We start from the raw sequence: 25,552 nt of genomic DNA, 5'->3' as shown, positions 1-25,552 counted from the left end.
AACCCCTGGGGTACAAGCCATAAGGAGACAGCCGGAGATCAGAGCACAGCCACTGGATCCGGCATCACGACAGCGGCTTGGAGCCTCCCCCGGGGCCCAGAGCCTGGGCACCCGCCGGAGGCGCAGGTCCTGGGGCAGAAATGGAGGTGCTGTAGGCACCCTGACAGGGAGCTCACAGGGCTCGGCAGCAGCTGAGTGGGGTTTGGGTAATGCCAGGGGAGCCTGAACATGGGACGTCAGAGCTGGAAGTGGAAGTGGGGCACCTCTGTCTGAATCGTAAGATCCTGTGCCGGCCCCAGGCAGAGTTAGGGCATTTGGGGACTCATTTGGGGACTCTGCGTTTCCTGGCTGAATGGGTTTGCATTTCTTTTCCGTGTCATGGGGATGGGGAGTCTCTGGGATTTGCTACACGTGCTGTGGGGATCCTGGCACCAGTCATGGGATATTTCTTACCCCGCAGGGACAGGCACCACCCCGAACCTTGAACTTCACCTTCACGGAGCTTTCTGCCTGGCGACCTATAAAGAGCCTGGATTTTGCCTCCTCCCACCCAGCTCCTGGGCTCAGAGGTGGGGGTTTGGCCCACCCCTAGGCCCAGGCTGAGCACCAGCTCCCCTGGGTTTATCGTTGTTACACATCAGGATAACAACCCTCATCTCTCTAGACTGTCCAGGGGAGCTGGGCACCTGGCTGCCATCTGTGCCAGGAAAATCTTCCCCAGTCTTTTCTCTCTAGAATTGTTCCTTCCAATTTCAATGCCCTGGGCTGGCAGCATCAGGGCCTGGCCCCGCAGCCGCTGGGGCTCAGCACAGGAGACTCGGCTGCTAGAGCCCACAAGGCCGTTGGCGTCAGAGCACAGGCGGAAGCAGCCAGGCAAAGCGCTGGGGGGCTGTGTGGGCAGGGGGAGAGCCTTTGCTGCTTCCCTGTCCCATTACAATGACTCTGTGTCCTCGCTCCAGGCAGGACTGGGGGTTCCCGAGCTGCCGGGAGGCTGGACGCCCGGTTCCCCAGTATCTGAATGGCAATCACGTGTCCCAACAGCGGCCGAGCAGGGACAGATTTTCCAGGCCTAGCAGCTCCTCCTCCTGGTGGAGCAGAGACCAGTGAGGGGGTGTCAGGGGTCCGCACAGGCCCAGAGCTAAAACGTCCTGCTAAACACTGCCCTGGACGAATGCCCTGTGTCTGCCACATGCATCCCACGTGCTCCCCGCTCTCCGGGGCTCCTCCCGGCCCCCGCCAGCCGCCCCAGCGTCTGGGTCCTGCTGCTCTGCCCCACCAGAAAGCCGCAGCTGGGAGCGCTAATCCACCTGCTCAGGGCCGGCGGTCCCTGACCCTACTGGGAACCCAGTGCCCTGGGCAGTTGTGGGGAGCTCGGAGCCCGGGACCCCAGCCAAAGCCAGGCAGACAAATTTGGGGAACTGCTTTATTCCAGCGAGGGGCTGGCAGAGACAGTCTCCGCCCACAGCACCAAGGGCCTGTCTGCACAACGACCTTCCTCCGCTGTAAGTTACAGGGTCAATTTAAACTGTTTTCGTTAAACTTATGCAAACCAACTGGTTGCTCTTAATTTAGGATCCTTGGTGTTTGTGTGTGTGTGTGTGGGGGGGCTCAGTGCGGCTTGAGACCCAGGATAGCTTGGGAGGCGGGGGGTATGGGGATCGGGTGGGCTCAGTTGGGTTGGAGGCCTAGAGTAGCTGGGGGAGGAGTACGGGGATGGGGGGGGGGGGCTCAGCTGGGTTGGAGGCCCAGGGTAGCTTGCGAGGGGGGGAGGGTAGAGGAATCCGGAGGGGCTCAGAGTCTGAAGATAGCAGGGCCAACGCTGCAGCCCAGCAGGGCGTTGGCGGCTTCCAGGCATTCGCTCAGCTGGGGCCCTGCAACGAGAAGAGGGTCGGGGGAGACATCAGCCTGGGGAACAAAGGGCAAAGAGCTCACAGCCTGGGGGACTGATATTGGGGAGATGGGGGGAATGGGATGGGAAGCAAGGGGCTCGGAGCCTGTCTGTCCTGGGACTGGAGGCCTCTGGGGGTCTGGCTGGGGGGCCAGAGGCTGTTAAGATGCTGGGGGGCAGGGGGCCCTGGGACCCATGGGACGCAGGATCTCAGGGCTGTGGTTGGTTGGACTGTGGGATCCCATGGAGTAGGGTTGGTGCTGTGGGCTTGGGGGATCTCGGGGGGCGGGGGGGGGGGGCTGGGCTGTGGGACAGGGGAGTCTCGGGGGGGCTGGGCTATGGGGCAGGGGCTCTGTGGTCAAGGCCCTGGGCCCTGCCCCCGACCCCCCACTCCTGTCTCACCTGCTCGGCCCCACACCCAGCCCACAGCCTTGGCCTCCAGCAGCTCCCACTCGTTGCGCTGCCCCGCGGCCTGGCCGTGCAGCCAGACCACAGCCAGCACCGTGGCCCAGACGCCTGGGGCTACGTCCTGGGGCGGGGAGGGGGAAGAGACACAGCCTGAGACAGCACCCAATCTGAGGACCCCTGTCCCCCCGAGCGCTACCCCCATCCCCCCACTCTTGGGACCCTCTGACCACCCAGCGCTGCCCCAATCTTCCCTGCCCCCAATGCTGCCCATCCTCCCACCCTGGGGACCCCCCCAGTGCTGCCCCATCCCCGCACCCAGGGGACCCCCCTGACCCACCCCAGTGCTGCCCCCAACCCCCTGCCCTGGGGACTCCTCTGCCCCCCCGAGTGCTGCCCCCATCCCCCGTCCTGGGGACCCCCCAAACCAGTGCTCCCATCCCCTCCCCAGACTCAGAGGGTTCCCAGCCCTCCTGCTTTAGCACCGTGGACCCCCTACCCAGATGCCCAGTGAGATACCCGGGGTATGGAGACAGTCTCAGAGATTGTGAGTTCAATCCTTGAGGGGGCCACTTAGGGATCTGGGGCAAAATAAGTACTTGGTTCTGCTAGTGAAGGCAGGGGGCTGGACTCAATGACCTTTCAAGGTCCCTTCCAGTTCTAGGAGATAGGATATCTCAATTTATTTATTTATTTATTTATTTATTTATTTTATTTATAGGACCCGGCTTGGGCCTCCCCATGTCCCTCCCCCCCCCCGAGCCCTGGGCCCCCCTCGATCCAATGCTCTGATCCCCTGCAAGGGGGTTTTTAGCTCCCCGCTGTGGGCCCGTCTCCCGCACTGGGCTCCAGGTTCAGGGGTCATTTGATCCAGTCACTCTTAGATCCTGTCCCCCCCAGTCTAGGCCACACCCAGTCTCATCTAGGACCAGAGAACAGGCCCAACTCATGGCACCTGTCCCCCCTGTCTCTCCCCTCTCCTCTGCCCACTGCACTCACCTTACTGGGCATCCTCCCCCTGGCATCGGTCTCGCTCACCCCCAGCGAGGCGGCCAGCCGGGGGTCCAGGTCCCACGAGCCATCAGCATTCTGCAGAGACACCAGCCTTAGTAGGGGAGACTCCTCCGGTGCCCACTCTAGGGAGAGACGTGGGGAAATAGCACTTGCACAGGGTTATGGGTACAGAACAGCAACGTGGCCTGTCCAGGCTGGGGGACAGCCAACAACCTTAACTGTGACCGTCCGTGCATCCTTAACTCTGCCCCTCCATGGGCATCCTTTATCTGCTCCTCTGCACCCTTAACCCCTCTGTGGGCACCCCTAAACCTGCCCCTTCCTGCACCCATGGGATGACAATTAATTTGCAGTTGGAGTTGGGAACCAAAATCCCTTGGGCCCCGTGAATGTCTCAGCCCCAGTCATTAATCTCACAACCCCAAGGTGTTTCTCAAACACAATTTGACCCTGCACTACAACCTGTGATACAGACCTACGTCCGGGGAGAGACAGAAGTGTCTAAGGGTATAGGGGAGAGGGGATGTTACAGAGTCTATACCAAGGGTCAGCAACCTTTCAGAAGTGGTGTGCCGAGTCTTCATTTATTCACTCTAATTTAAGGTTTCACGTGCCAATAATACATTTTAATGTTTTTAGAAGGTCTCTTTCTATAAGTCTATAATATATAACTAAACTATTGTTGTATGTAAAGTAAATAAGGTTTTTAAAATGTTTAAGAAGCTTCATTTAAAATTAAATTAAAATGCAGAGCCCCCCGGACCGGTGGCCAGTACCCGGGCAGTGTGAGTGCCACTGAAAATCAGCTTGCATGCTGCCTTCGGAACCTGTGCCATAAGTTGCCTACCCCTGGTCTATGCCATATTATAACCATGCTTGGGCCAGGGTTAGGAGCAGAGTTAAGGTTACCTGGGCTACAGCAACTTTGTATTTCCACAAAAAGAACAGGAGTACTTGTGGCACCTTAGAGACTAACAAATTTATTTTAGCATAAGCTTTCATGGGCTACAGCCCACTTCATCGGATGCATAGACTGGGAACATACAGCAAGAAGATATTTATGCATCTGATGAAGTGGGCTGTAGCCCACGAAAGCTTATGCTCAAATAAATTTGTTAGTGTCTAAGGTGCCACAAGTACTCCTGTTCTTTTTGCAGATACAGACTAACACGGCTGCTACTCTGAAACCTTTGTATTTCCAGACTCTTGAAATTCAGGTTTTAAGGGGAGCCTTAACTTTAAAATTTCTGCCTTTCGTGGGCTTCTTCATTTAGAAACCAGACCGGGCCAACCACGATCTGTGCCCCTGAACTCACCTGTACAAACATCCAAGGCTGGGCGCAGCTTCACAAGGTATTTTTGTCTGGGAATTTAGCTGTGTGCCCATTTCAGAGAAAACTGCTCAGCGACATTTCTGTTACTAAAAAGCGACTGATTACCCGCTCTGCTGCCCAGTTGGTCCCCCCCCCCCCGCCCGACTTAGCTCATTGATACAAACTCACACCCCAAATTCCAGCTTCACAAAGTTTATTGCCTGGGAGTTTCCTTATTTTTTTTCATTTTGTTGCAAGATCATTTGTGTCACGGCACTTAAAAAACCCAGCTGCGGATTCCCCCTCCCCCAGCGTCACAGCAGTGTTTTGCCCAGGAAGTTCCTTCACTTTCTATGTAGCTGTTAAACACTTGCCCAGCTCCGGGACCGTCAGGGCACATCTGTCTTGGACCCGATGAAGCGTCATCCTGGTGTTTGCCGCCCGTCCCGAGTCCTGACTGCCAGCCCCTGCCCCCCTCACCTTTCTAGGGCACAGTCTCCAGCGGGGCACCATGTCTGCAGGACTTCCTGTCCTCATGTCAGGGGCTCCCTGGCTGAGCTTTGGGATGGCGAGGGAGCCCGGAGGAGCGGTGCCGGGGGGAGGAGATAGCCAGTACTGGCCATGGGGAGCTCTGGGGGTGAGTGCCCCGGTGGGGGAGGAGGGGGCGGTGGTTCTCACCTGGCACATCCGAGCTGTCGTCAAAGTCGCAGTCCGTGGCGCAGTCCATGGCCACATCGGAGAGCTCTTGGAACCCGTCGAAACAGAGGGACTGGACCTGGGAGGTGATGCAGAAAACGTCCTGCATGCAGGGTGCGGCACCGAAGTCTAGGGGGAGATGGACGGACAGAGAGGGACAGACAGAGACGCAGAGACAATCTAAGAGAGGGAAGGGAAATCCCACTCCCCCGGCACCCAGAGCCAACGCAGCATGGGACCCCTCCCCCATATCCCCCCCCAGCTGGGACCCCCCCCTCCCCACACCCAGCCCTATCCTCCTCTCTCCTAAGCTCCCTCAGAGTCAGGATATCCCCCCAGCCCATTCCCCCCAGGTTGGGACCTCCTGGATCCAGCCCCTCCCCTGCAGCTTCCCCCCAGCTGGGACCCTTCATCCAGCCCCACGGGGGGTGGGTGCTGCACCCCATGGATGAGGGCAGGATGCTGGGGAGGGGCAAGAGGCCCCCGCTAGCCAGGCCTGCTCATGACAGCGATGCGCCCGCCCCTCCAGTCCCTGCCTCAGTCTGTCTCTCTCTGTCTGGGTCCGACTGTCTGATTCTCGGTCTCTGCCCCCATCTGTTTGGGTCTCCAGTTCTTGGTCCATCTGTCCGTCCGTCCGTCCCACAGGCCCCACTCTCCTGGCTGGGATGGACCAGGCTCCACAGGCTGCTCCCCGCCCCACCCGGCCAGCGCCCGCAGCTCTCCCTCCTGCTCTCCATGACATGCTCTACCTGCCCCCCGGCTGCAGGGCACCCCCAGAGCTGGGCGCAGCACCGGCACTGCCCCCCAACTCTACACAGAGGTACCCCTCCAGCTCCTGCCTACCATGACCTGCTCCCACCCCGAGGGGCACTGGCCCCCCGTCAGCCCCAGTCCTACTCTGAGCCCCCACCCCAAGCCCCTGTCAGCTCCCCCCAGCACCAGCCCCTCTCCGAGCCCCCGGGACACCCTGCGGCTGCCCCTGGTACCTGGTGCGGGTGCCCGTCCTGGCAGGGGCTGCGGTAAATGGCTCGTAGCGGCGCCAAGATCTTGGTGCCCCCCAGGTCAGCCTGGAGCTGCTGGACGCGCTGCAGGGACTCGGCCATGGTCTGTTGGGTGTATCCCACGCTCTGCCTGTAGGGGGCGCCAAGGGGTCAGGGGCCGGGACAGCTGGAGCCAGGGACATCCCGACCCCAGCTAGCCCTGCCCCCAACCCACAGACACCCCGACCCCAGCCTGCCCTGATCCCTAACCCAGCCAGCAACATGCCCCCCCCTCCCCCGGACTCACGGGTAGAAGGACTCGAACCGAGACCCAAAGCCGTAGATGTTGAAATAACAGCCCAGGGGCAAACTCTTCAACAGCAGGACCAGGGTCTCCTGGGGATGGACAGACAGATGGAGTCACCCCCACGGGCCCAACCAGCCTGGGCTGCTCCCGCACCTGGTTCTGCCCCTCCCAGGCCCAGCCAGCCTGAGCTGCTCCCCTCCACAGGCCCATCTAGCGCGGCCTCCCGCCTGGCCGTACCTTGGCGCTGTCGATGCGCTGGGGGGAGCGGTCTCGGCCATCCATGGAGCACTCCATGCTGCCGGAGCGGTCCAGCAGGAAGATGAACTCCCCGGCCGAGCTCTGGCCTGGCACTGCCTCGGGCAGGCTGGGCAGCAGGGTCACCATTACGGCCGGGTCGCCCATCAGGGAGCCTGTGGGGAGATGTGGCCAGCCCTAAATGGGGCCGGCATGGGGTCGAGCCCTGTGAGTCTGCGAGAGCCCGAGGCCTCCCTGACTGCCCCAGACTCCCACCCATATCCCTCCCACAACTCTGCCCTCCCCACAGATCCCCCACCATCCCCAACCCCTCAGCGCCTCCCGATTGCCCCAGAGCCCCACCCCATCCCTCTCCCCATACCTCCTTCCCCCTAGATCCAACACTGCTCCCAATTACCAGCGCCTGCCCTTCCATCCCCCGTTCATCCCCATGTCCCCAAACCTGCAGTGCACTCCAGTGTCTACCTGCTCCCAGGCACCCCGCCCTCCCACCCCCAGCTCCACCGAGACACTCCGCTCCGGTCCCCCCAGTCTCTACACACACCTCATCCCCAGCTCCTTCAACACCCGCCCATAATCATAAGAACGGCCAGACTGGGTCAAACCAAAGGTCCATCTAGCCCAGTATCTTGTCTGACAACAGTGGCCAATGCCAGGTGCCCCAGAGGGAATGAACAGAACAGGTAATCATCAAGTGATCCTGTTGCCCATTCCCAGCTTCTGGCAAACAGAAGCTAGGGACACCACTCCTGCCCATCCTGGTTAATAGCTGTTGATGGACCTATCCTCCATGAACTTATCTAGCTCTTGGCCTCCACAACATCCTCTGGCAAGGAGTTCCACAGGTTGACTGGGCACTGTGTGAAGAAATACTCCCTTTTGTTTTCAATCCGCTGCCTATTAGTTTCATTTGGTGACCTCTGGTTCTTGTGTTATGAGGAGTAAATAACACTTCCTTATTTACTTTCTCCACACCAGTCATGATTTTACAGACCTCGATCATATCCCCCCTTAGTCGTCTCTTTTCCAAGCTGAAATTTCCCAGTCTTATTAATCTCTCCTCAAACGGAAGCCATTCCATACCTCTAATAATTTTTGTTGCCCTTTTCTGAACCTTTTCCAATTCCAATATATCTTTTTGGAGATGGGGTGACCATATCCGCACACAGTATTCAATATGAGGGTGTACCATAGATTCATCTAGAGCAGCATTTCTCAAACTGGGGTCCGCGGACCCCTGGGGGTCTGCGAGGGAACTCCATGGTGTCCGCGGGTCCCGCTGACCAACTCTTCCCGCTCCCTCAACTCCTCCACCCGGAAGCGGCTGCCAGCTCCCTGTGGCCCCTAGGGGCCTGGGCAGCCAATGAGGCTCCGCTCACCGCTCCCGCCCCTGTGCTGGCTCCACAGCTCCTATTGGCTAGGAAGGGGCAGAGCATGGACTACCCGAAAATTTTTAAATCAAAATGGGGGTCCTCAGGTGGCTAAAGTTTGAGAACTGCTAATCTAGAGGGGATACAATATTTCCTGTCTTATTATCTATCCCTTTCCTAATGATTCCTAACATTCTGTTTGCTTTCTGGATTGCCGCTGCACTTTCAGTGGATGTTTTACTCCTGGGGGAATTCGGCATCACTGCGCATGCGCAGAATTTATGTCCAGCGCAGATTTCTTTGGTTCCCTGTAAAAAAATGACTTTCTGACAGGTAAGCAAAGGGAAGCCACAAGAGCGGTCATGTGACCCTCCCCAGCCGTATGTTTCAGGTGCCCAGGGCAGCCGGCAGAGAGGTATATCACTGTGGGGCAGGGGGCGGGACTGGGAAAGACCCAGCTATTGGCTCCTACCCTGTGCTGGGGTCAGCTGCTAGTCCCAGCTGGGCTGGGGAGGACGGGACTTCCTCTTCCCCAGCATGGCAATTGGGGCTGGGTCAGATCCACCCCCAGAGTTCTCCCACAGCTGCAGGAAGCTCTGCAAACTCCCCCCCCCCGACTTCCTGCACCCATCGCTCCTCAGCTGCAGGGGGAGGGATCCCTGTACAGGCAGCTGCTCCCCCATCCGTCCAACCCCCATGCATCCAGACACCCTCATACCCAGACCCTCCTGCAGAGCCTCACCCCCGCGCACTCAGAACCTACCCTGATGAGCCCCACTTCCGCTGCACCTGGACCACCCCAACGAGCCACCTGCACTCGGATCCCCACCCCACTGAGCCCCAACCAGCTGCACCTGGATCCCCACCCCACTGAGCCACCCACACCCAGAGCCCACCCTGCTGAGCCCCAACCACCTTCACCCTAACCCCCTGCAGAGTCCCATTACCTTTGCTCCCAGAACCTCCCAACAAGCTCCTGTGCATCCAGATCCCCCCCTGCAGATCCCCCACTGAGCTGCCCGCACCCAAACTGCCCCACACAGAACCCTCTCAACCCACACCTGCATCCCCCCACACTAAGCCCCTCCACACTTGGATCCTGCCTTCCTGAGCGTGCCCGCCCCACACCTGGTGCACTTGGCACAGAGGGGCAGGGCCCTGGGGTTTTTCTGGGGCAGGCCCGGTCCTTGTGCTGTGTCAGGGTTGGGTGCAGCCTCACCGCTGAGTCTGTGTCCTGGGGGGAGGTGCACAGTGATCTCCCACCTCTGTGCAGCCAGTGGCCAGTGCTCCCCACTGCCATGCTGGAGCCGCCAAATTGATTTGACAAATAACATTTGCAGAAATTTAAAACACTGTGCGTGGAATTTTTATATTTTTGGAGCAGAATTTTTAATGTTTTGATGCAGAATGCTGCAGAAGTCATGTTTTCAGAGAACTAGCCACGATGACTCCAAGATCTCTTTCTTGAATGGCAACAGCTAATTTAGACTTCGTCATTTTATACGTATAGTTCGGATTACGTTTACCACTGTGCATCACTATGCACTTATCAACATTGAATTTCATCTGCTACTTTGTTGCTCAGTCACTCAGTTTTGTGAGGTACCTTTGTAGCTCTTCACAGTCTGCTTTGGGCTTAGCTATCTTGAGTAGCTTTGTATTTTCTGCAAATTTTGCCACCTCACTGTTTACCCCTTTTTCCAGACCATTTATGAATATGTTGAATAGGACTGGTCCCAGTACAGACCCCTGGGGGACACCACTATTTACCTCTTTCCATTCTGAAAACAGACCATTTATTCCTACTCTTGGGGTATGTCTACACTACGAAATTAGTTCGAATTTATAGAAGCCGGTTTTATTGACATCGGTTGTATACAGCCGATTGTGTGTGTCCACACATAAAATGCTCTAGGTGCTCTAGTCGGCAGACCGCGTCCACAGTACGAGGCTAGCGTCGACTTCCGGAGCATTGCACTATGGGTAGCTATCCCACAGCTATCCCACAGTTCCCGCAGTCTCCGCCGCCCCTTGGAATTCTGGGTTGAGATCCCAATGCCCGGATGATGCAAAACAGTGTCGTGGGCGGTTCTGGGTACATGTCGTCAGGCCCCTCCCCCCCGTCACAGCAACGGCAGACAATAGATTCGCGCCTTTTTACCTGGGTTACCTGTGCAGACAACATGGAGCCCGCTCAGCTCAGCTGAGCTCACCGTCACCATATGTCCTCTGGGTGCCGGCAGACGTGGGACTGCATTGCTACACAGCAGCAGCTGCTAACTGCCTTTTGGCGGTAGACGGTGCAGTAGACTGGTAGCCTTCATCGGCGATCTGGGTGCTGGCAGCCGTGGGGCTTGCCTTTTGGCAGTAGATGGTGTATTACGACTGTTAGCTGTCCTATTACAAGTTGGGTCATCGCACATTAGCAGAGTCTTCCCTGAGCAGCCGATCGTGCAATAGGCCTGAAGACCATCGTCATACACTAACTGCCAAGCGCCCAGTATTTGCTGCCAAGCACCCAGAAAGATGCCGAGGGCTATCAGTCACGCTGCACCGTCGTCTTAAGATGTAAAAAATAGATTTGCTCTGTATTCATTTGCTTCCCCCTCCCTCCGTCAAATCAACGGCCTGCTAAACCCAGGGTTTTCAGTTTAATCTTTGGGGGGACCATTCTGTGTGACAGTTGTTTGTGTTTCTCCCTGATGCACAGCCACCGTTCTTGATTTTAATTCCCTGTACCTGTACGCCATGTCGTCACTCGGCCCGCTCTCCCTCCTTCCCCTAGTCCGTCAGATACTACTTTCGCCCCTTTTCTTTGAATTCTGGGTTGAGATCCCAATGCCCGGATGATGCAAAACAGTGTCGCGGGCAGTTCTGGGTACATGTCGTCAGGCCCCTCCCCCCTCGTCACAGCAACGGCAGACAATAGATTCGCGCCTTTTTACCTGGGTTACCTGTGCAGACAACATACCACGGCAAGCATGGAGCCCGCTCAGCTCAGCTGAGCTCACCGTCACCATATGTCCTCTGGGTGCCGGCAGACGTGGGACTGCATTGCTACACAGCAGCAGCTGCTAACTGCCTTTTGGCGGTAGACGGTGTAGCATGAGTGATAGCCGTGGGGCTGGCAGCCGTAGGGCTGCATTGCACCAGCCCCTTGCCCTTTGGTAGGCGATGGTATATTATGACTGGTACCCATCGTTGTCGTACTGGAGTGGCTGTCAATCATGGCCACCTGGGCAGACATGCTACTGTTTCGATGATGATGGCTACCAGTCGTAGTATACTATTTTCTGCCAATTGCCCAGTATTGTCTGCTAAGCACCCAGAAGAGGCCGAGGGCGATGCTGGGTGCTGGCGGACGTGGGGCTGGCAGACGTGGGGCTGCATTGCTACACAGCAGCAGCCCCTTGCCTTTTGGCAGACGATGGTATATTATGATTGGTATCCATCATCATCGTACTGGAGAGGCTATCACTCATGCTGCACCGTCGGCTGCCACCTTAAGATGTAAAAAATAGATTTGTTCTGTATTCATTTGCTTCCCCTTCCTCTGTGAAATCAATGGCCTACTAAGCCCAGGGTTTTCAGTTTAATCTTTGGGGGGACCATTCTGTGTGACAGTTGTTTGTGTTTCTCCCTGTTCCTGTACCTGTACGCCATGTCGTCACTCGGCCCTCCCTCCCTCCCGCCCTCCCTCCTTCTCCTGGTCCATCAGATACTAGTTTCGCGCCTTTTTTCTGACCAGGCGCCATAGCTAGCACTGGGATCATGGAGCCCGCTCAGATCACCGCGGCAATTATGAGTACTATGAACACCACGCGCATTGTCCTGGAGTATATGCAGAGCCAGGACATGCCAAGGCGAAACCCGGACCAGCCGAGGAGGCGATTGCAGCGCGGCGAAGAGAGTGATGAGGAAATTGACATGGACATAGACCTCTCACAAGGCACAGGCCCCAGCAATGTGGAAATCATGGTGTCACTGGGGCAGGTTCATGCCGTGGAACGCCGATTCTGGGCCCGGGAAACAAGCACAGACTGGTGGGACCGCATCGTGCTGCAGGTATGGGACGATTCCCAGTGGCTGCGAAACTTTCGCATGCGTAAGGGCACTTTCATGGAACTTTGTGACTTGCTTTCCCCTGCCCTGAAACGCCAGGATACCAAGATGAGAGCAGCCCTCACAGTTGAGAAGCGAGTGGCGATAGCCCTGTGGAAGCTTGCAACGCCAGACAGCTACTGGTCAGTCGGGAATCAATTTGGAGTGGGCAAATCTACAGTGGGGGCTGCTGTGATCCAATTTGCCAGGGCAATGAAAGACCTGGTGATATCAAGGGTAGTGACTCTGGGCAACGTGCAGTCAATAGTGGATGGTTTTGCTGAAATGGGATTCCCAAACTGTGGCGGGGCCATAGACGGAACCCATATCCCTATCTTGTCACCGGAGCACCAAGCCACCGACTACGTAAACCGCAAGGGGTACTTTTCAATGCTGCTGCAAGCCCTGGTGGATCACAAGGGACGTTTCACCAACATCAACGTGGGATGGCCGGGAAAGGTACATGATGCTCGCGTCTTCAGGAACTCTGCTCTGTTTCGAAAGCTGGAGGAAGGGACTTTCTTCCCGGACCAGAAAGTGACCGTTGGGGATGTTGAAATGCCTATCGTGATCCTTGGGGACCCAGCCTACCCCTTAATGCCATGGCTCATGAAGCCGTACACAGGCAGCCTGGACAGGAGTCAGGACCTGTTCAACTACAGGCTGAGCAAGTGCCGAATGGTGGTGGAATGTGCATTTGGACGTTTAAAAGCGCGCTGGCGCAGCTTACTGACTCGCTCAGACCTCAGCGAAAAGAATATCCCCATTGTTATTGCTGCTTGCTGTGCGCTCCACAATATCTGTGAGAGTAAGGGGGAGACCTTTATGGCGGGGTGGGAGGTTGAGGCAACTCGCCTGGCCGCTGATTACGCGCAGCCAGACACCAGGGCGGTTAGAGGAGCACAGCAGGGCGCGGTGCGCATCAGAGAAGCTTTGAAAACGAGTTTTGTGACTGGCCAGGCTACTGTGTGAAACTTCTGTTTGTTTCTCCTTTATGAACCCTCCAAACCCCCCCCCCCCCCCGACCCGGTTCACTCTACTTCCCTGTAAACCAACCACCCCACCCCATCCTCCCCTCCCCAATTCGAGCACCGCTTGCAGAGGCAATAAAGTCATTGTTTTTTCACATTCATGCATTCTTTATTAGTTCCTCACAGAAGTAGGGGGATAATTGCCAAGGTAGCCTGGGATGGGTGGGGGAGGAGGGATGGAAAAGGACACAGTGCATTTTAAAACTTTAACTCTTATTGAAGGCCAGCCTTCTGATGCTTGGGCGATCATCTGGGGTGGAGTGACTGGGTGGCCGGAGGCCCCCCCACCGTGTTCTTGGGCATCTGGGTGAGGAGGCTATGGAACTTGGGGAGGAGGGCTGTTGGTTACACAGGGGCTGTAGCGGCGGTCTCTGCTCCTGCTGCCTTTCCTGCAGCTCAACCATACGCTCGAGCATATCAGTTTGATGCTCCAGCAGACGGAGCATTGACTCTTGCCGTCTGTCTGCAAGCTGACGCCACCTATCGTCTTCAGCCCGCCACTTGCTCTTTTCATCCCGCCATTCAGCCCGCCACCTCTCCTCTCGTTCATATTGTGCTTTTCTCATGTCCGACATTGACTGCCTCCACGCATTCTGCTGTGCTCTATCAGCGTGGGAGGACATCTGCAGCTCCGTGAACATATCATCCCTCGTCCTATGTTTTCTCTTTCTAATGTTCACTAGCCTCTGCGAAGGAGAAACATTTGCAGCTGGTGGAGGAGAAGGGAGAGGTGGTTAAAAAAGACACATTTTAGAGAACAATGGGTACACTCTTTCATTACAAGGTCGCATATTTCGGCTTGCAGGCAGCCATGGCAGGCCACAGTGTTTTGGCTTTTTTAACCTTCTTAACATGCGGGAAAGGTTTCAAACAGCAGCGCATTTCCCATATCAAGGATGAATTGGGTTGTCCATTTAAAATGGGTTTTCAATGTAAAAGGAGGGGCTGCGGTTTCCCGGTTAACATGCGGCACAAACAAGTAAACCACCCCCCCCCACACACACACACGATTCTCTGGGATGATCACTTCACCCCTCCCCTCCACCGCGTGGTTAACAGCGGGGAACATTTCTGTTCAGAAGAGCAGGAACGGGCACCTCTGAATGTCCCCTTAATAAAATCACCCCATTTCAACCAGGTGACCGTGAATGATATCACTCTCCTGAGGATAACAAAGAGAGATAAGGAATGGATATTGTCTGCCTGCCAGCAAACACCGGGACCATACGCTGCCATGCTTTGTTATGCAATGATTCCAGACTACGTGCTACTGGCCCGGCGTGGTAAAGTGTCCTACCATGGCGGACGGGATAAGGCAGCCCTCCCCAGAAACCTTTTGCAAACGCTTTGGGAGTACATAAAGGAGAGCTTTCTGGAGATGTCCCTGGAGGATTTCCGCTCCATCCCCATACACGTTAACAGACTTTTCCAGTAGATGTACTGGCCGCGATTGCCAGGGCAAATTAATCATTAAACACGCTTGCTTTTAAACCATGTGTAATGTTTACAAATATTTACAAAGGTACACTCACCAGAGGTCTCATGTGTGCCCTGAGGGTCTTGGGTGAGTTTGGGGGTTACTGGTTCCAGGTCCAGGGTCACAAACATATCCTGGCTGTTGGGGAAACCGGTTTCTCCGCTTCCTTGCTGCTGTGAGCTACCTACAGTACCTCCATCCTCATCTTCCTCGTTCCCCGAACCGTCTTCCCTGTGTGTTTCTCCAGTGAGAGAGTCATAGCACACGGTTGGGGTAGTGGTGGCTGCACCCCCTAGGATCGCATGCAGCTCCGCATAGTAGCGGCAAGTTTGCGGCTCTGCCCCGGACCTTCCGTTTGCTTCTCTGGCTTTGTGGTAAGCTTGCCGTAGCTCCTTAATTTTCACACGGCACTGCTGTGTGTCCCTGTTATGGCCTCGGTCCTTCATGGCCTTGGAGATCTTTTCTAATACTTTTCCATTTCTTTTACTGCTACGGAGTTCAGCTAGCACTGCTTCATCTCCCCATATGGCGAGCAGATCCCGTACCTCCCATTCGGTCCATGCTGGAGCTCTTTTGCGATCCTGGGACTCCATCACGGTTAACTGTGCTGATGAGCTCGGCGTTGTCACCTGTGCTCTCCACGCTGAGCAAACAGGAAATGAAATTCAAACCTTTGCGGGTCTTTTCCTGTCTACCTGGTCAGTGCATCTGAGTTGAGAGTGCTGTCCAGAGCGGTCACAATGAAATACTGTGGGATAGCTCCCGGATGCCAATAACGTCGAATTCCGTCCACACTACCCCAATTCCAACCCGCAAAGGCCGGTTTTATCGCTAATCCCCTCGTCGGAGGTGGTGTAAAGAAACCGGTTTAAAGGACCCTTTAAGTCGAAAGAAAGGGCTTCGTCGTGTGGACGTGTCCAGGCTTAAATCGATTTAACGCTGCTAAAGTCGACCTAAACCCGTAGTGTAGACCAGGCCTTGGTTTCCTATCTTTTAACCAGTTACCAATCCTTGAGAGGACCTTCCCTCTTATACCATGACAACTTACCTTGCGTAAGAGCCTTTGGTGAGGGACCTTGTCAAAGGCTTTCTGAAAGGCCAAGTACACTATATGCACTCGATCACCCATGTCCACATGCTTGTTGACTCTCTCAAAACCATGTTGACTCTTCCCCAACAAATCATGTTCATCTACGTGTCTGACAATTCTGTTCTTTACTATCATTTGAACCCGTTTGCCCGATACTGAAGTCAGGCTTACCGGCCTGTAATTGCCGGGCTCACCTCTGGAGCCCTTTTCAAAAATTGGTGTCACATTAGCTATCCTCCAGTCATCTGGTACAGAAGGTGATTTAAATGATAGGTTACAGACCATAGTTAGTAGTCCTGCAATTTCACATTTGAGTTCCTTCAGAACTCTTGAGTGAATACCATCAGATCCTGGTCACTTCTTACTGTTTAGTTTATCAATTTGTTCCAAAACCTCCTCTAATGACACCTCAATCTGGGACCATTCCTCAGATCAGTCACCTAATAAGAATGGCTCAGGTTTGGGAATCTCCCTTACATCCTCAGCTGTGAAGACCAATGCAAATTCATTTAGTTTCTCCACAATGTCCTTATCCTCCTTGAGTGCTCCTTTAGCACCTCAATCATCCAGTGGCCCCACTGGTTAACAGGCTTCCTGGTTCTGACGTACTTAAGAAACATTTTTGCTATTACTTTTTGAATCTTTGGCTAACTGTTCTTCACATTCTTTTTTGGCCTTTCTAATTATATTTTTACATTTCACTTGCCAGAATTTATGCTCCTTTCTATTTTCCCCACTAGGATTTAACTTCCACTTTTTAAAGGATGCCTTTTTGCCTCTCACTGCTTCTTTTATTTTGTTGTTTAGCCATGGTGGCACTTTTTTGGTTCTCACTGTTTTTTAATTTGAGGTATACGTATAAGTTGAGCCTCTCTTCTGGTGTCTTTAAAAAGTTTCCATGCACCTTGCAGGGATTTCACTTCTGGCGCTGTACCTTTTCATTTCTGCTTAACTTCCTCATCTTTGTGTAGTTCCCCTTTCTGAAATTAAATGCTACCATGGTGGGCTGCTATGGTGTTTTCCCGACCACAGGGATGTTAAATTTAATTATATTATGCTCAAAATTACCAAGCGGCCCAGGTATTTTCACCTCTTGGACCAGATCTTGTGCTCCACTAAGGACTAATTAAGAATTGCCTCTCCTCTTGTGGGTTCCAGGACTAGTCATTTAAGGTGTAAAGAAACTATCTCTGCAATCCGTCCTGAGGTGACATGTACCCAGTCAATATGGGGATAGTTGAAATCCCCCATTATTATTACTGAGTGTAACCCCTTTGGGGTTTAGAGAGCATGGCCCCTTTAAATCTTTTTCCAAAGGGGGAGGGGGAGAGTAAGAAAAAAGGAGTGAAACTCCAGGGGGCAGCGCTGGAGCTCCAGGGAGAGGGAGAGGCAGCCTGAGGTCCTGGAAAAGTGAAGCAGCAGAGAACCTGCCTGAAGCCTGGGAAGGACAGGGCTGATCAGGACAGGAGCCAGGAGGAGCACGGTGCCAGGGAGGAATCGCCGGAGAAGGACAGGCTGGAGCTGGACCCAGTATCACGGCTGCCCAGAGCTGCATGGGGCTGTGAGTACTGGGGCTTGGGACTCTGCATTGGGAACAAGGAGGGAGGCTGTAGCTAGTTAAGTGGGGAGGTGGTCGCTCTGTGTGGCTTTGCAGAGAGCGGCAGAAGAGGGCACCAGAGGGGTTTGTTGGGGGAAAGTTCACTGGCGCCGAAGACAACCAGGAGCACCCAAGACTCACCCCTGGACTGGAACTTTGCTCAGGACTCCTGAACTCTATGTGCAGACACATTGCTCGGTGTCTGCCCTTCCAGACTGTGCTACCACTGGGCCTGTGGGGCTTTGGCTTGGATGCAACCCTGTTCTACTGCTCCCCCCTATATTTCCCCTTGTTGTTTTTCTCCTCTTATCCCTCTGTAAATAAATATCTCCCTTTCTTATATCCATTGTACTTTTCCTGTGGGTGTGTGTGTTCACTCTGGGGGGGTTGGAACAGGTGCCCCTGGGCTGGAGGGGATTTTTCCTGCTGCATTCCTGCGCGCGCCTTCTCTTGGCCAGAGCTGCCTGCAGAGCAGACTCCATCTTGGCCACCAGGGCGCTAAAGTTACACGAGTTTTTTATTTTAATAGTTTCTCTACTTTCCCTGAGCATTTCACAGTCACTATCACCATCCTGGTCAGGTGGTCAGTAGTATATCCCTACTGCTATATTCTTATTATTCAAGCATGGAATTACTATCCATAGAGATTCTATGGTAAAGTTTTGTTCATTTAAGATTTGTACTTCATTTGATTCAATGCTTTCTTTCACATATAGTGCCACTCCCCCACCAGCACGACCTGTTCTGTCCGTCTGATATATTTTGTACCCTGGTATTACTGTGTCCCCTTGATTATCCTCATTCCACCAAGTTTCTGTGATGCCTTTTATATCAATACCCTCATTTAATACAAGGCACCCAAGTTCATCCATCTTATTATTTAGAATTCTAGCACTGGTATATAAGCACTTTAAAAACTTGTCACTTTTTAGCTGTCTGCCATTACGTGATGTAATCGAATGGGACTTTCTTTCATTTGACTCTTCCTCATCAGATCCTAGCTGTATTTTATCATCGTCCATCCTCTCCTCCGTACTGGGACATAGAGAGTCTCCATCAATAAATCCTCCCTCTGTCCGAACCACGTGCTCCTCACTACCTGTCGGCTTCCCCCCAGCTCTTAGTTTAAAATCTGCTCTACGACCTTTTTAACCCTGCCCCCACATTCCCCCAGCACCTCTCTGAGCACGCACCCCCATCAGCCCTAGGACCTCCCATTCCCCTACCATCCCCCTCATTGCCCCAGGCTCCACGACTCCAAGTCACCACCCAGAACACCCCTCCTCCACATCCCCAGCCCATGGACCCCCCCATTCCCACCCCTCCAGCCGGGGCAGCAGGGTGCAGGATCCCCCCTCACCCGGCTCTGCTCCGGGCAACCCGACCTCCAGCACCGCGCTGGGTTTGTGCGACTCCGCGTAATACACCAGCAGCTCCACGTCTCGGTCCCACGGGGGGGCCTCAGCCAGAGACACCTGGTGGGGCGACAGACTCCATCACTTCCCCATGGCTCCTTGGGGGCAGGGTCCCGCTGGCTCTCGCGCCCAGCTCAGTGCCCATCATGCAGCCGGGGGGAGGAAGCAACTCCGGGTTAGGAGGGAGGGAGAGAGGGAAAAACACCCCAAAGGCAACACGGGGACTTGGCTCTTCTTGCAGAAAACACTGCGAAAACTCTGACTTTGTTTGGCTAAATCTTTCCAATTTGGGGGTGATATTTTCCTGGCCCCCCCCATTTTCTCCCATTCAAAATCAAGGAGAGGGAAACTCCCAGAAAGCAAAGGGAACCAGGACCCCTCGAATGTCCAGGATTTCATCCCCATGGGCTGGTCTCAGCCCCTTGAGATTTTCCCCAGAGAACATGGGCAATTCCCTGGATCCGTTGGTGTCGCTCAACCCTCTTCTCTGCCCCCGCGCCTTCTGGGACCCACCTCCTTCCCTGCCCCAGAGCTCCCACCCCTGTATATGTCCACCTAGGACCCACGCCCCATCCCCTGGCATCCACCCCTCAGCCCAGAGCCCCATCACCCCCCTGTTCAGAGCTGCCCCCCACATACTGGCCCTGCCAGTGGGGATAGCTGGGACCCAGGTGTCCGGGTGAGCCCTTACCTGGGCGGTGGTCCGGTTCCCAGCCGTGTAGCTCAGGGGGGTGAGAGAGCAGTTGGAGAGCACGCGGTCGATGCTGTGGGGCGACTGCAGCGTGGCGCTCAGGCTCAGGGTATAGGGCAGCTCCCCCTGGGGGACTCGCGGGACCCCCTGGGTGACGTCCTCCCCATCCCACCCTGCAGAGAGAAAGACGGAGTGAGCATGGGGCCCAGGCAGAGACAGATGCATCCTGGAGGCAAATGCCTGGCTGCGAAAATGGTGTCGCCAGGAGGGCTTTGGCTTCCTTGAGCATGGGATGCTGTTCCAGGAAGAAGGACTGCTAAGCAGAGATGGGGCCCACCTAGGGAGGAAGGGGAAGAGCATATTTGGCTACAGACTGGCTAACCTAGTGAGGAGGGCTTTAAACTGGGTTTGAAGGGGGCAGGTGACCAAAGCCCACAGGTAAGTCAACAACATGGAGACCTGGGAGAAGTGTCGGAATTTGGGTGGAGAATGGGCTGTTACAGCAGAGATAAAGGAGAGACAAGACAGAATGGGGGGGGGCAGAGAGAATCAAATCAGTATCTCAGATGTCTGTATACTAATGCGAGAAGTATGGGGAATAAGCAGGAAGAACTCGTAATGCTAGTAAATAAACACAACTATGACATAGTTGGCATCACAGAGACTTGGGATAATACGCATGACTGGAATATTGGGATAGAAGGGTACAGCTTGCTCAGGAAGGACAGGCAGGGAAAAAACGGAGGTGTTGCCTTATATATTAAAAATGTGCATACCTGGACTGAGATTGAGATGGAAATAGGAGACAAACTCGTTGAAAGTCTCTGAGTAAGGATAAAAGGGGTAAAAAACAAGGGTGATGTCAGGGTAGGGGTCTACTACAGACCATCTAACCAGGATGTGGTGGATGAGGCTTTTTTTAAACAGCTAACAAAATCATCAAAAGCACAGGACTTGGTGGTGGAGGGTGTCAAGGCTGGATCCCCACTTTGAACTTTAGGGTACAAATGTAGGGGCCTGCATGAAAACTTCTAAGCTTAACTACCAGCTTAGCTCTGGTTCGGCTGCCACCATTTCAATGGATTCCATTCCTGGGAAACCTTGAAAAACCTTCACCAAATCCCTGGTGAATACAGATTCAAACCCCTTGGATTTTAAAACAAGGAGAAATTAACCATTCCCCCTCCTTCCTCCCACCAACTCCTGGTGAATACAGTTCCAACCCCCCTGGGATCTACAACAGGGAGAAATTAACCATCCCCCCTCCTTCCTCCCACCAACTCCTGGTGAATCAAGATCCAAACCCCTTGGATCTTAAAACAAGGAAAAATCAATCAGGTTCTTAAAAAGAAGGTTTTTAATTAAAGAAAAAGGTAAAAATCATCTCTGTAAAATCAGTATGGAAATTAACCTTACAGGGTAATCAAACTTAAAGAGCTCAGAGGACTCCCCTCTAGTCTTAGGTTCAAAGTACAGCAAACAAAGATAAACACTCTGGTAAAAGGTACATTTACAAGTTGAGAAAACAAAGGAAAACTAACACGCCTTGCCTGGCTATTTACTTACAAGTTTGAAATAGGAGAGACTTGTTTAGAAAGATGTGGAGAACCTGGATTGATGTCTGGTCCCTCTCAGTCCCGAGAACGAACACACTCCCAAACAAAGAACACAAACAACAGCCTTCCCGCCCCAAGATTTGAAAGTATCTTGTCCCCTTATTGGTCCTTTAGGTCAGATGCCAGCCAGGTTACCTGAGCTTCTTAACCCTTGACAGGGAAAAGGATTTTGGAGTCTCTGGCCAGGAGGGGTTTTATAGTACTGTACACAGGACAGCTATTACCCTTCCCTTTATAGTTATGACAGAGGGTGACTTCAACTACTCAGACATCAGACATTCTCTGTTGGGAAAATAACACAGCAGGGCACAGATTATCCAACAAGTTATTGGAATGTATTGGAGACAATTTTTTATTTCAGAAGGTGGAGAAAGCTACTAGTGGGGAGGCTGTTCTAGATTTGATTTTGACAAAGAGGGAGGAACTGGTTGAGAATCTGAAAGTGGAAGGCAGCTTGGGTGAAAGTAATCATGAAATGGTAGAGTTCATGATTCTAAGGAATGGTAGGAGAGAGAACAGCAAAATAAAGACAATGGATTTCAAGAAGGCAGACTTAAGAAACTCAGGGAGTTGGCAGATAAGGTCCCATGGAAGTGAGTCTAAAGGGAAAAACAACTGGAGTCAGTTGGCAGTTTTTCAAAGAGACAGTATTAAGGGCACAAGAGGAAACTATCCCAATGCGTAGGAAAGATAGGAAGTATGGCAAGAGACTACCCTGGCGTAACCAGGAGATCTTCAGTGATCTAAAAATCAAAAGAGTCCTACAAAAAGTGGAAACTAGGTTTAATTACAAAGGATGAATATAAACAAATAACACAAGTATGTAGGGACAAAATTAGAAAGGCCAAGGCACAAAATGAAGGACAAGGTAGGCCCATTACTCAGTGAGGGGGGCAAAAGAATAACAGAAAATGTGGAAATGGCAGAGGTTCTTAATGACTTATTTGTTTCGGTTTTCACCAAGAAGGTTGGTGGTGACTGGACGTCTAACATAGTGAATACCAGGGAAAATGAGGTAGAGATCAGAAGAGGCTAAAATAGGGAAAGAACAAGTTAAAAATTACTTAGACAAATTAGTTGTCTTCAAGTCACCAGGGCCTGATGAAATGCATCCTAGAATACTCCAGGAGCTGACTGAGGAGATACCTGAGCCATTAGCAATTATCTTTGCAAAGTCATGGAACTTGGGAGAGATGAAAAGGATAAATCTAGTGCCTATCTATAAAAAGGGAAATAAGGACAACCTGGGAAATTACAGACCAGTCAACTTAACTTCTGTACCCGGAAAGATAACGGAGCAAATAATTACACAATCAATTGCAAACACCTAGAAGATAATAAGGTGATAAGTAACAGTCACCATGGATTTGTCAAAAACAAATTGTGTCAAACCAACGTGATAGCTTTCTTTGACAGGGAAACAAGCCTTGTGGATAGGGGGAAGGGGTAGATGTGGTATATCTTGCCTTTAGTAAAGCTTTTGATGCTGTCTCCCATGACCTTCTTTTAAACAAACTAGGGATACGCAACCTAGATGGAGCTACTATAAGGTGGGTGGAAAACTGTTCCCAGAGAGTAGTTATCAGTGGTTCACAGTCATGCTGGAAGGGCATAACAAGTGGGGTCCCAAATGGATCAGTTCTGGGTCCGGTTCTATTCAATATCTTCATCTATGATTTAGATAATGGCATAGAGAGTACACTTATAAAGTTTGCGGAAGACACCAAGACGGGAGGGGTTGCAAGTGCTTTGGAGGATAGGATTAAAATTCAAAATGATCTGGACAAACTGGAGAAATGGTCTGAAGGACAAATGCAAAGTACTCCACTTAGGAAGGAACAATGGGTTGCACACATACAGAATGGGAAATGACTGCCTATGAAGAAGTACTGCGGAAAGGGATCTGGGAGTCACAGTGGATCACAAGGTAAATATGAGTCAACAGTGTAACACTGCTGCAAAAAAAGCGAACATCATTCTGGGCTATATTAGCAGGAGTGTTGTAAGCAAGACACGAGAAGTAATTCTTCCTCTCTACTTTGCTCTGATTAGGCCTCAACTAGACTACTGTGTCACATTTCAGGAAGGACGTGGACAAATTGGAGAGAGTCCAGAGAAGAGTAACAAAAATGATTAAAGGTGTAGAAAACATGATTTATGAGGGAAGATTGAAAACACTGGGTTTGTTTAGTCTGGAGAAGAGAAGACTGAGAGGGGACATGATAACAGTTTTCAAGTATGTAAAAGATTGTTACAAGCAGGAGGAAGAAAAATTGTTTTTCTTAACCTCTGAGGATAGGACAAGAAGCAATGGACTTAAATTGCAGCAAGGGTGATTTAGGTTGAACATTAGGAAAAACTTCCTATCTGGGTGGTTAAACACTGGAATAAATTGCCTAAGGAGGTTGTGGAATCTCCATCATTGGCGATTTCTAAGAGCAGGTTAGACAAACACCTGTCAGGAATGGTTTAGATAATTAATCCTGCCACGAGTGCAGGGGACTGGACTAGATGACCTTGCGAGTTCCCTTCCAGTCCTATGATTCTATGGGGGGAATGGGCTATTGAGAGGCATGGGGGGATGCTGGGAGGTCGGGAGAGGGCCGGAGGGGGGTCACCTACCCTGGGGCAGGGATTGCAGGGCTGGGGTGGCGCTTACCATGGGGCACATAGTAATGGCCTATGGGTCTATGAGGGTCCATGTGGGTCTTTCCCTGTGGGGTACGTAGCAGGGGTAGGGAGTCTCGGGGGGTTACAGGCTGTGGGTCACTCACTGTAGGGTGCGCAGTGGGGTTTGGGGGACGACCAGGCAGTCTAAAGTGGCAGTGGGATCTGTGGGTCTCACCATGCGGCACGTGGGCGGGAGCAGGGAGATCTGTGGATCTCACCATGGGGCGTGTAGCGGGGGCACAGCACAGCTGGCAACACGTAGTGGGTGGCTCCATCGGGCTCCATCTGCAGCTCGCAGACGTAGCGCAGGGTCAGCGCCGCCTCCTCCCCAGGGGGCAGGTTACCCAGGGAGCAGCTGAAAACGTCGCCCCCGGCCCCCTCCTGCTGCAGCAAGAACAAGCTCTGCCCCCCGGCCAGCGCGTCTCCGTACAGCTCTTGTGCCCTATCTCGGGTCATCCCAAGATCCCCCTGGCCCCTGAGATCCCCCTGCCCCACCCCCCGGCCAGCACATCCTCATACAGGTTACTTCTGGGGGAATTCCGCACCACTGGGTAGGTGCAGAATTCATGTCTGGCACAGAATTCCGCCCCCCCCCCCGTCCCTCCCAAGAAGTGCTGCAGTTCCACCTTTCACCCTCCAGAGGCCGCTGTGGCACCAGAACAGTCAGGAATTGGTTGCGTTAATCACAGCACCCTGCCCGCAGAGCCAGGTTAGGACAGAGTGGGGCACACAGGGCTGCGGGGGGGGGGGGGGGGGGAGGTGGGTGTCACAGAGAGGGGTTCAGAAGGGCTGGTGGGGGCAGAGACTGGGCTGTGGGCTCAGGAGCTAGTGGGGTGAGTGACACCATTGAGCCAGGGACTGAATGGGAGGGGGGCTGCAGGACCACACGGGAACGGGGGTAGGAGGGTGCAAAGCCCAGGGCCGGCTTTAGGAAGTGCGGGGCCCGATTCTAATAGTTTCGACGGGGCCCCGGCAGGGATGACTCACCCGGCGGCACTCCGGGTCTTTGGCGGCACTTCGGCGGCAGGTCCTTCACTTGCTCCGAGTCTTCGGCGGCACTGGAGGACCCACCGCAGAAGTGCCGCTGAAAACCCAGAGTCACTGGTTGAGTAAAAATTAAAAAGGCACCTAAGTCAGCGCGGGGCCCTCTTAGGTGCGGGGCCCGATTGGGGGGAATTGGCCTAAATCCGGCCCTGGCAGGGCCACACGGGAACAGTGGAAGGGGGCTGCAGGGCCACACAGGAACAGGGGAAGGAGGATGCAGTGACACACAGGGATGGGGGAGGAGGCTGCAGAGATTGATGGAGGGTGTGGAGACAGGGGCAGATGTGCCTGACTGAATGGGAAAGGGTCTACATGGGGGAGGCTCCCTAACTCCCTAACAATCCCTCCCCCCAAAAAAACCTGTTCCATACTTCTCCCACCCACACCCAACAATCCTCGAGGTTCACTCCAGACTCCTTCCCGCTCCCTCAACTCCTCCATTACCCCTGACTCCCCCAAACCTTTGCGCTGCTTCTGAGGGGGGGCAGGAAATCCGGTTCTATATTGTAGTTTAAATGAATTCTTACACAAAGTTCTGTATGAATAGGCCTAGAAAGGAATCTATTCTTGGAAAAAAATTACCAGAATCTTT

The 25,552-nt window shown here is 53.6% G+C and overlaps 3 protein-coding genes across 3 annotated transcripts; 1 reads left to right on the top strand and 2 right to left on the bottom strand.

Moving 5' to 3' along the window:
* Nucleotides 1–1,110: 1,110 nt before the first annotated feature.
* On the top strand, nt 1,111–16,125 carry LOC135975488 (uncharacterized). The gene is made up of 2 exons (XM_065566543.1): nt 1,111–1,502; nt 8,458–16,125. The coding sequence occupies exon 2, from the start codon at nt 12,000–12,002 to the stop codon at nt 13,299–13,301; it is 1,302 nt and encodes a 433-aa protein (XP_065422615.1). The 5' UTR covers nt 1,111–1,502; nt 8,458–11,999; the 3' UTR covers nt 13,302–16,125.
* LOC101935070 (von Willebrand factor A domain-containing protein 5A-like) lies at nt 1,718–24,372 on the bottom strand. The gene is made up of 10 exons (XM_065565229.1): nt 24,135–24,372; nt 19,631–19,803; nt 18,885–18,999; nt 6,841–7,013; nt 6,604–6,692; nt 6,288–6,447; nt 5,299–5,557; nt 3,293–3,429; nt 2,291–2,417; nt 1,718–1,871 (listed from the first exon to the last, which is right to left on the bottom strand). The coding sequence occupies exons 1-10, from the start codon at nt 24,370–24,372 to the stop codon at nt 1,792–1,794; spliced, it is 1,551 nt and encodes a 516-aa protein (XP_065421301.1). The 3' UTR covers nt 1,718–1,791.
* On the bottom strand, nt 13,426–15,458 carry LOC135975489 (uncharacterized). Its single transcript, XM_065566544.1, has 2 exons — nt 14,893–15,458; nt 13,426–14,069 (listed from the first exon to the last, which is right to left on the bottom strand). Exons 1-2 carry the CDS (start codon nt 15,428–15,430, stop codon nt 13,567–13,569), a joined length of 1,041 nt encoding a protein of 346 aa, XP_065422616.1. The 5' UTR covers nt 15,431–15,458; the 3' UTR covers nt 13,426–13,566.
* Nucleotides 24,373–25,552: the final 1,180 nt, after the last annotated feature.

This window comes from Chrysemys picta, chromosome 13, assembly GCF_011386835.1.
Source record: "Chrysemys picta bellii isolate R12L10 chromosome 13, ASM1138683v2, whole genome shotgun sequence".
NCBI lineage: Eukaryota > Metazoa > Chordata > Testudines > Emydidae > Chrysemys > Chrysemys picta.
This window is presented reverse-complemented; position numbering and strand designations above follow the sequence as displayed.

Excerpts from the sequence above, each read along its gene's own strand:
- LOC101935070 (XM_065565229.1), bottom strand. The coding sequence starts at position 24,372 with ATGACCCGAGATAGGGCACAAGAGCTGTACGGAGACGCGCTGGCCGGG. Across the intron at positions 7,014-18,884 it reads GTTGCCCGGAGCAGAGCCGG|GCTCCCTGATGGGCGACCCG; the intron begins GTGAGGGGGGAT and ends ATCTCCCCACAG. Across the intron at positions 1,872-2,290 it reads CTGGGTGTGGGGCCGAGCAG|GGCCCCAGCTGAGCGAATGC; the intron begins GTGAGACAGGAG and ends TTCTCGTTGCAG.
- LOC135975489 (XM_065566544.1), bottom strand. The coding sequence starts at position 15,430 with ATGGAGTCCCAGGATCGCAAAAGAGCTCCAGCATGGACCGAATGGGAG. Across the intron at positions 14,070-14,892 it reads GGGCACACATGAGACCTCTG|CTGCAAATGTTTCTCCTTCG; the intron begins GTGAGTGTACCT and ends CTCCTCCACCAG.
- LOC135975488 (XM_065566543.1), top strand. The coding sequence starts at position 12,000 with ATGGAGCCCGCTCAGATCACCGCGGCAATTATGAGTACTATGAACACC.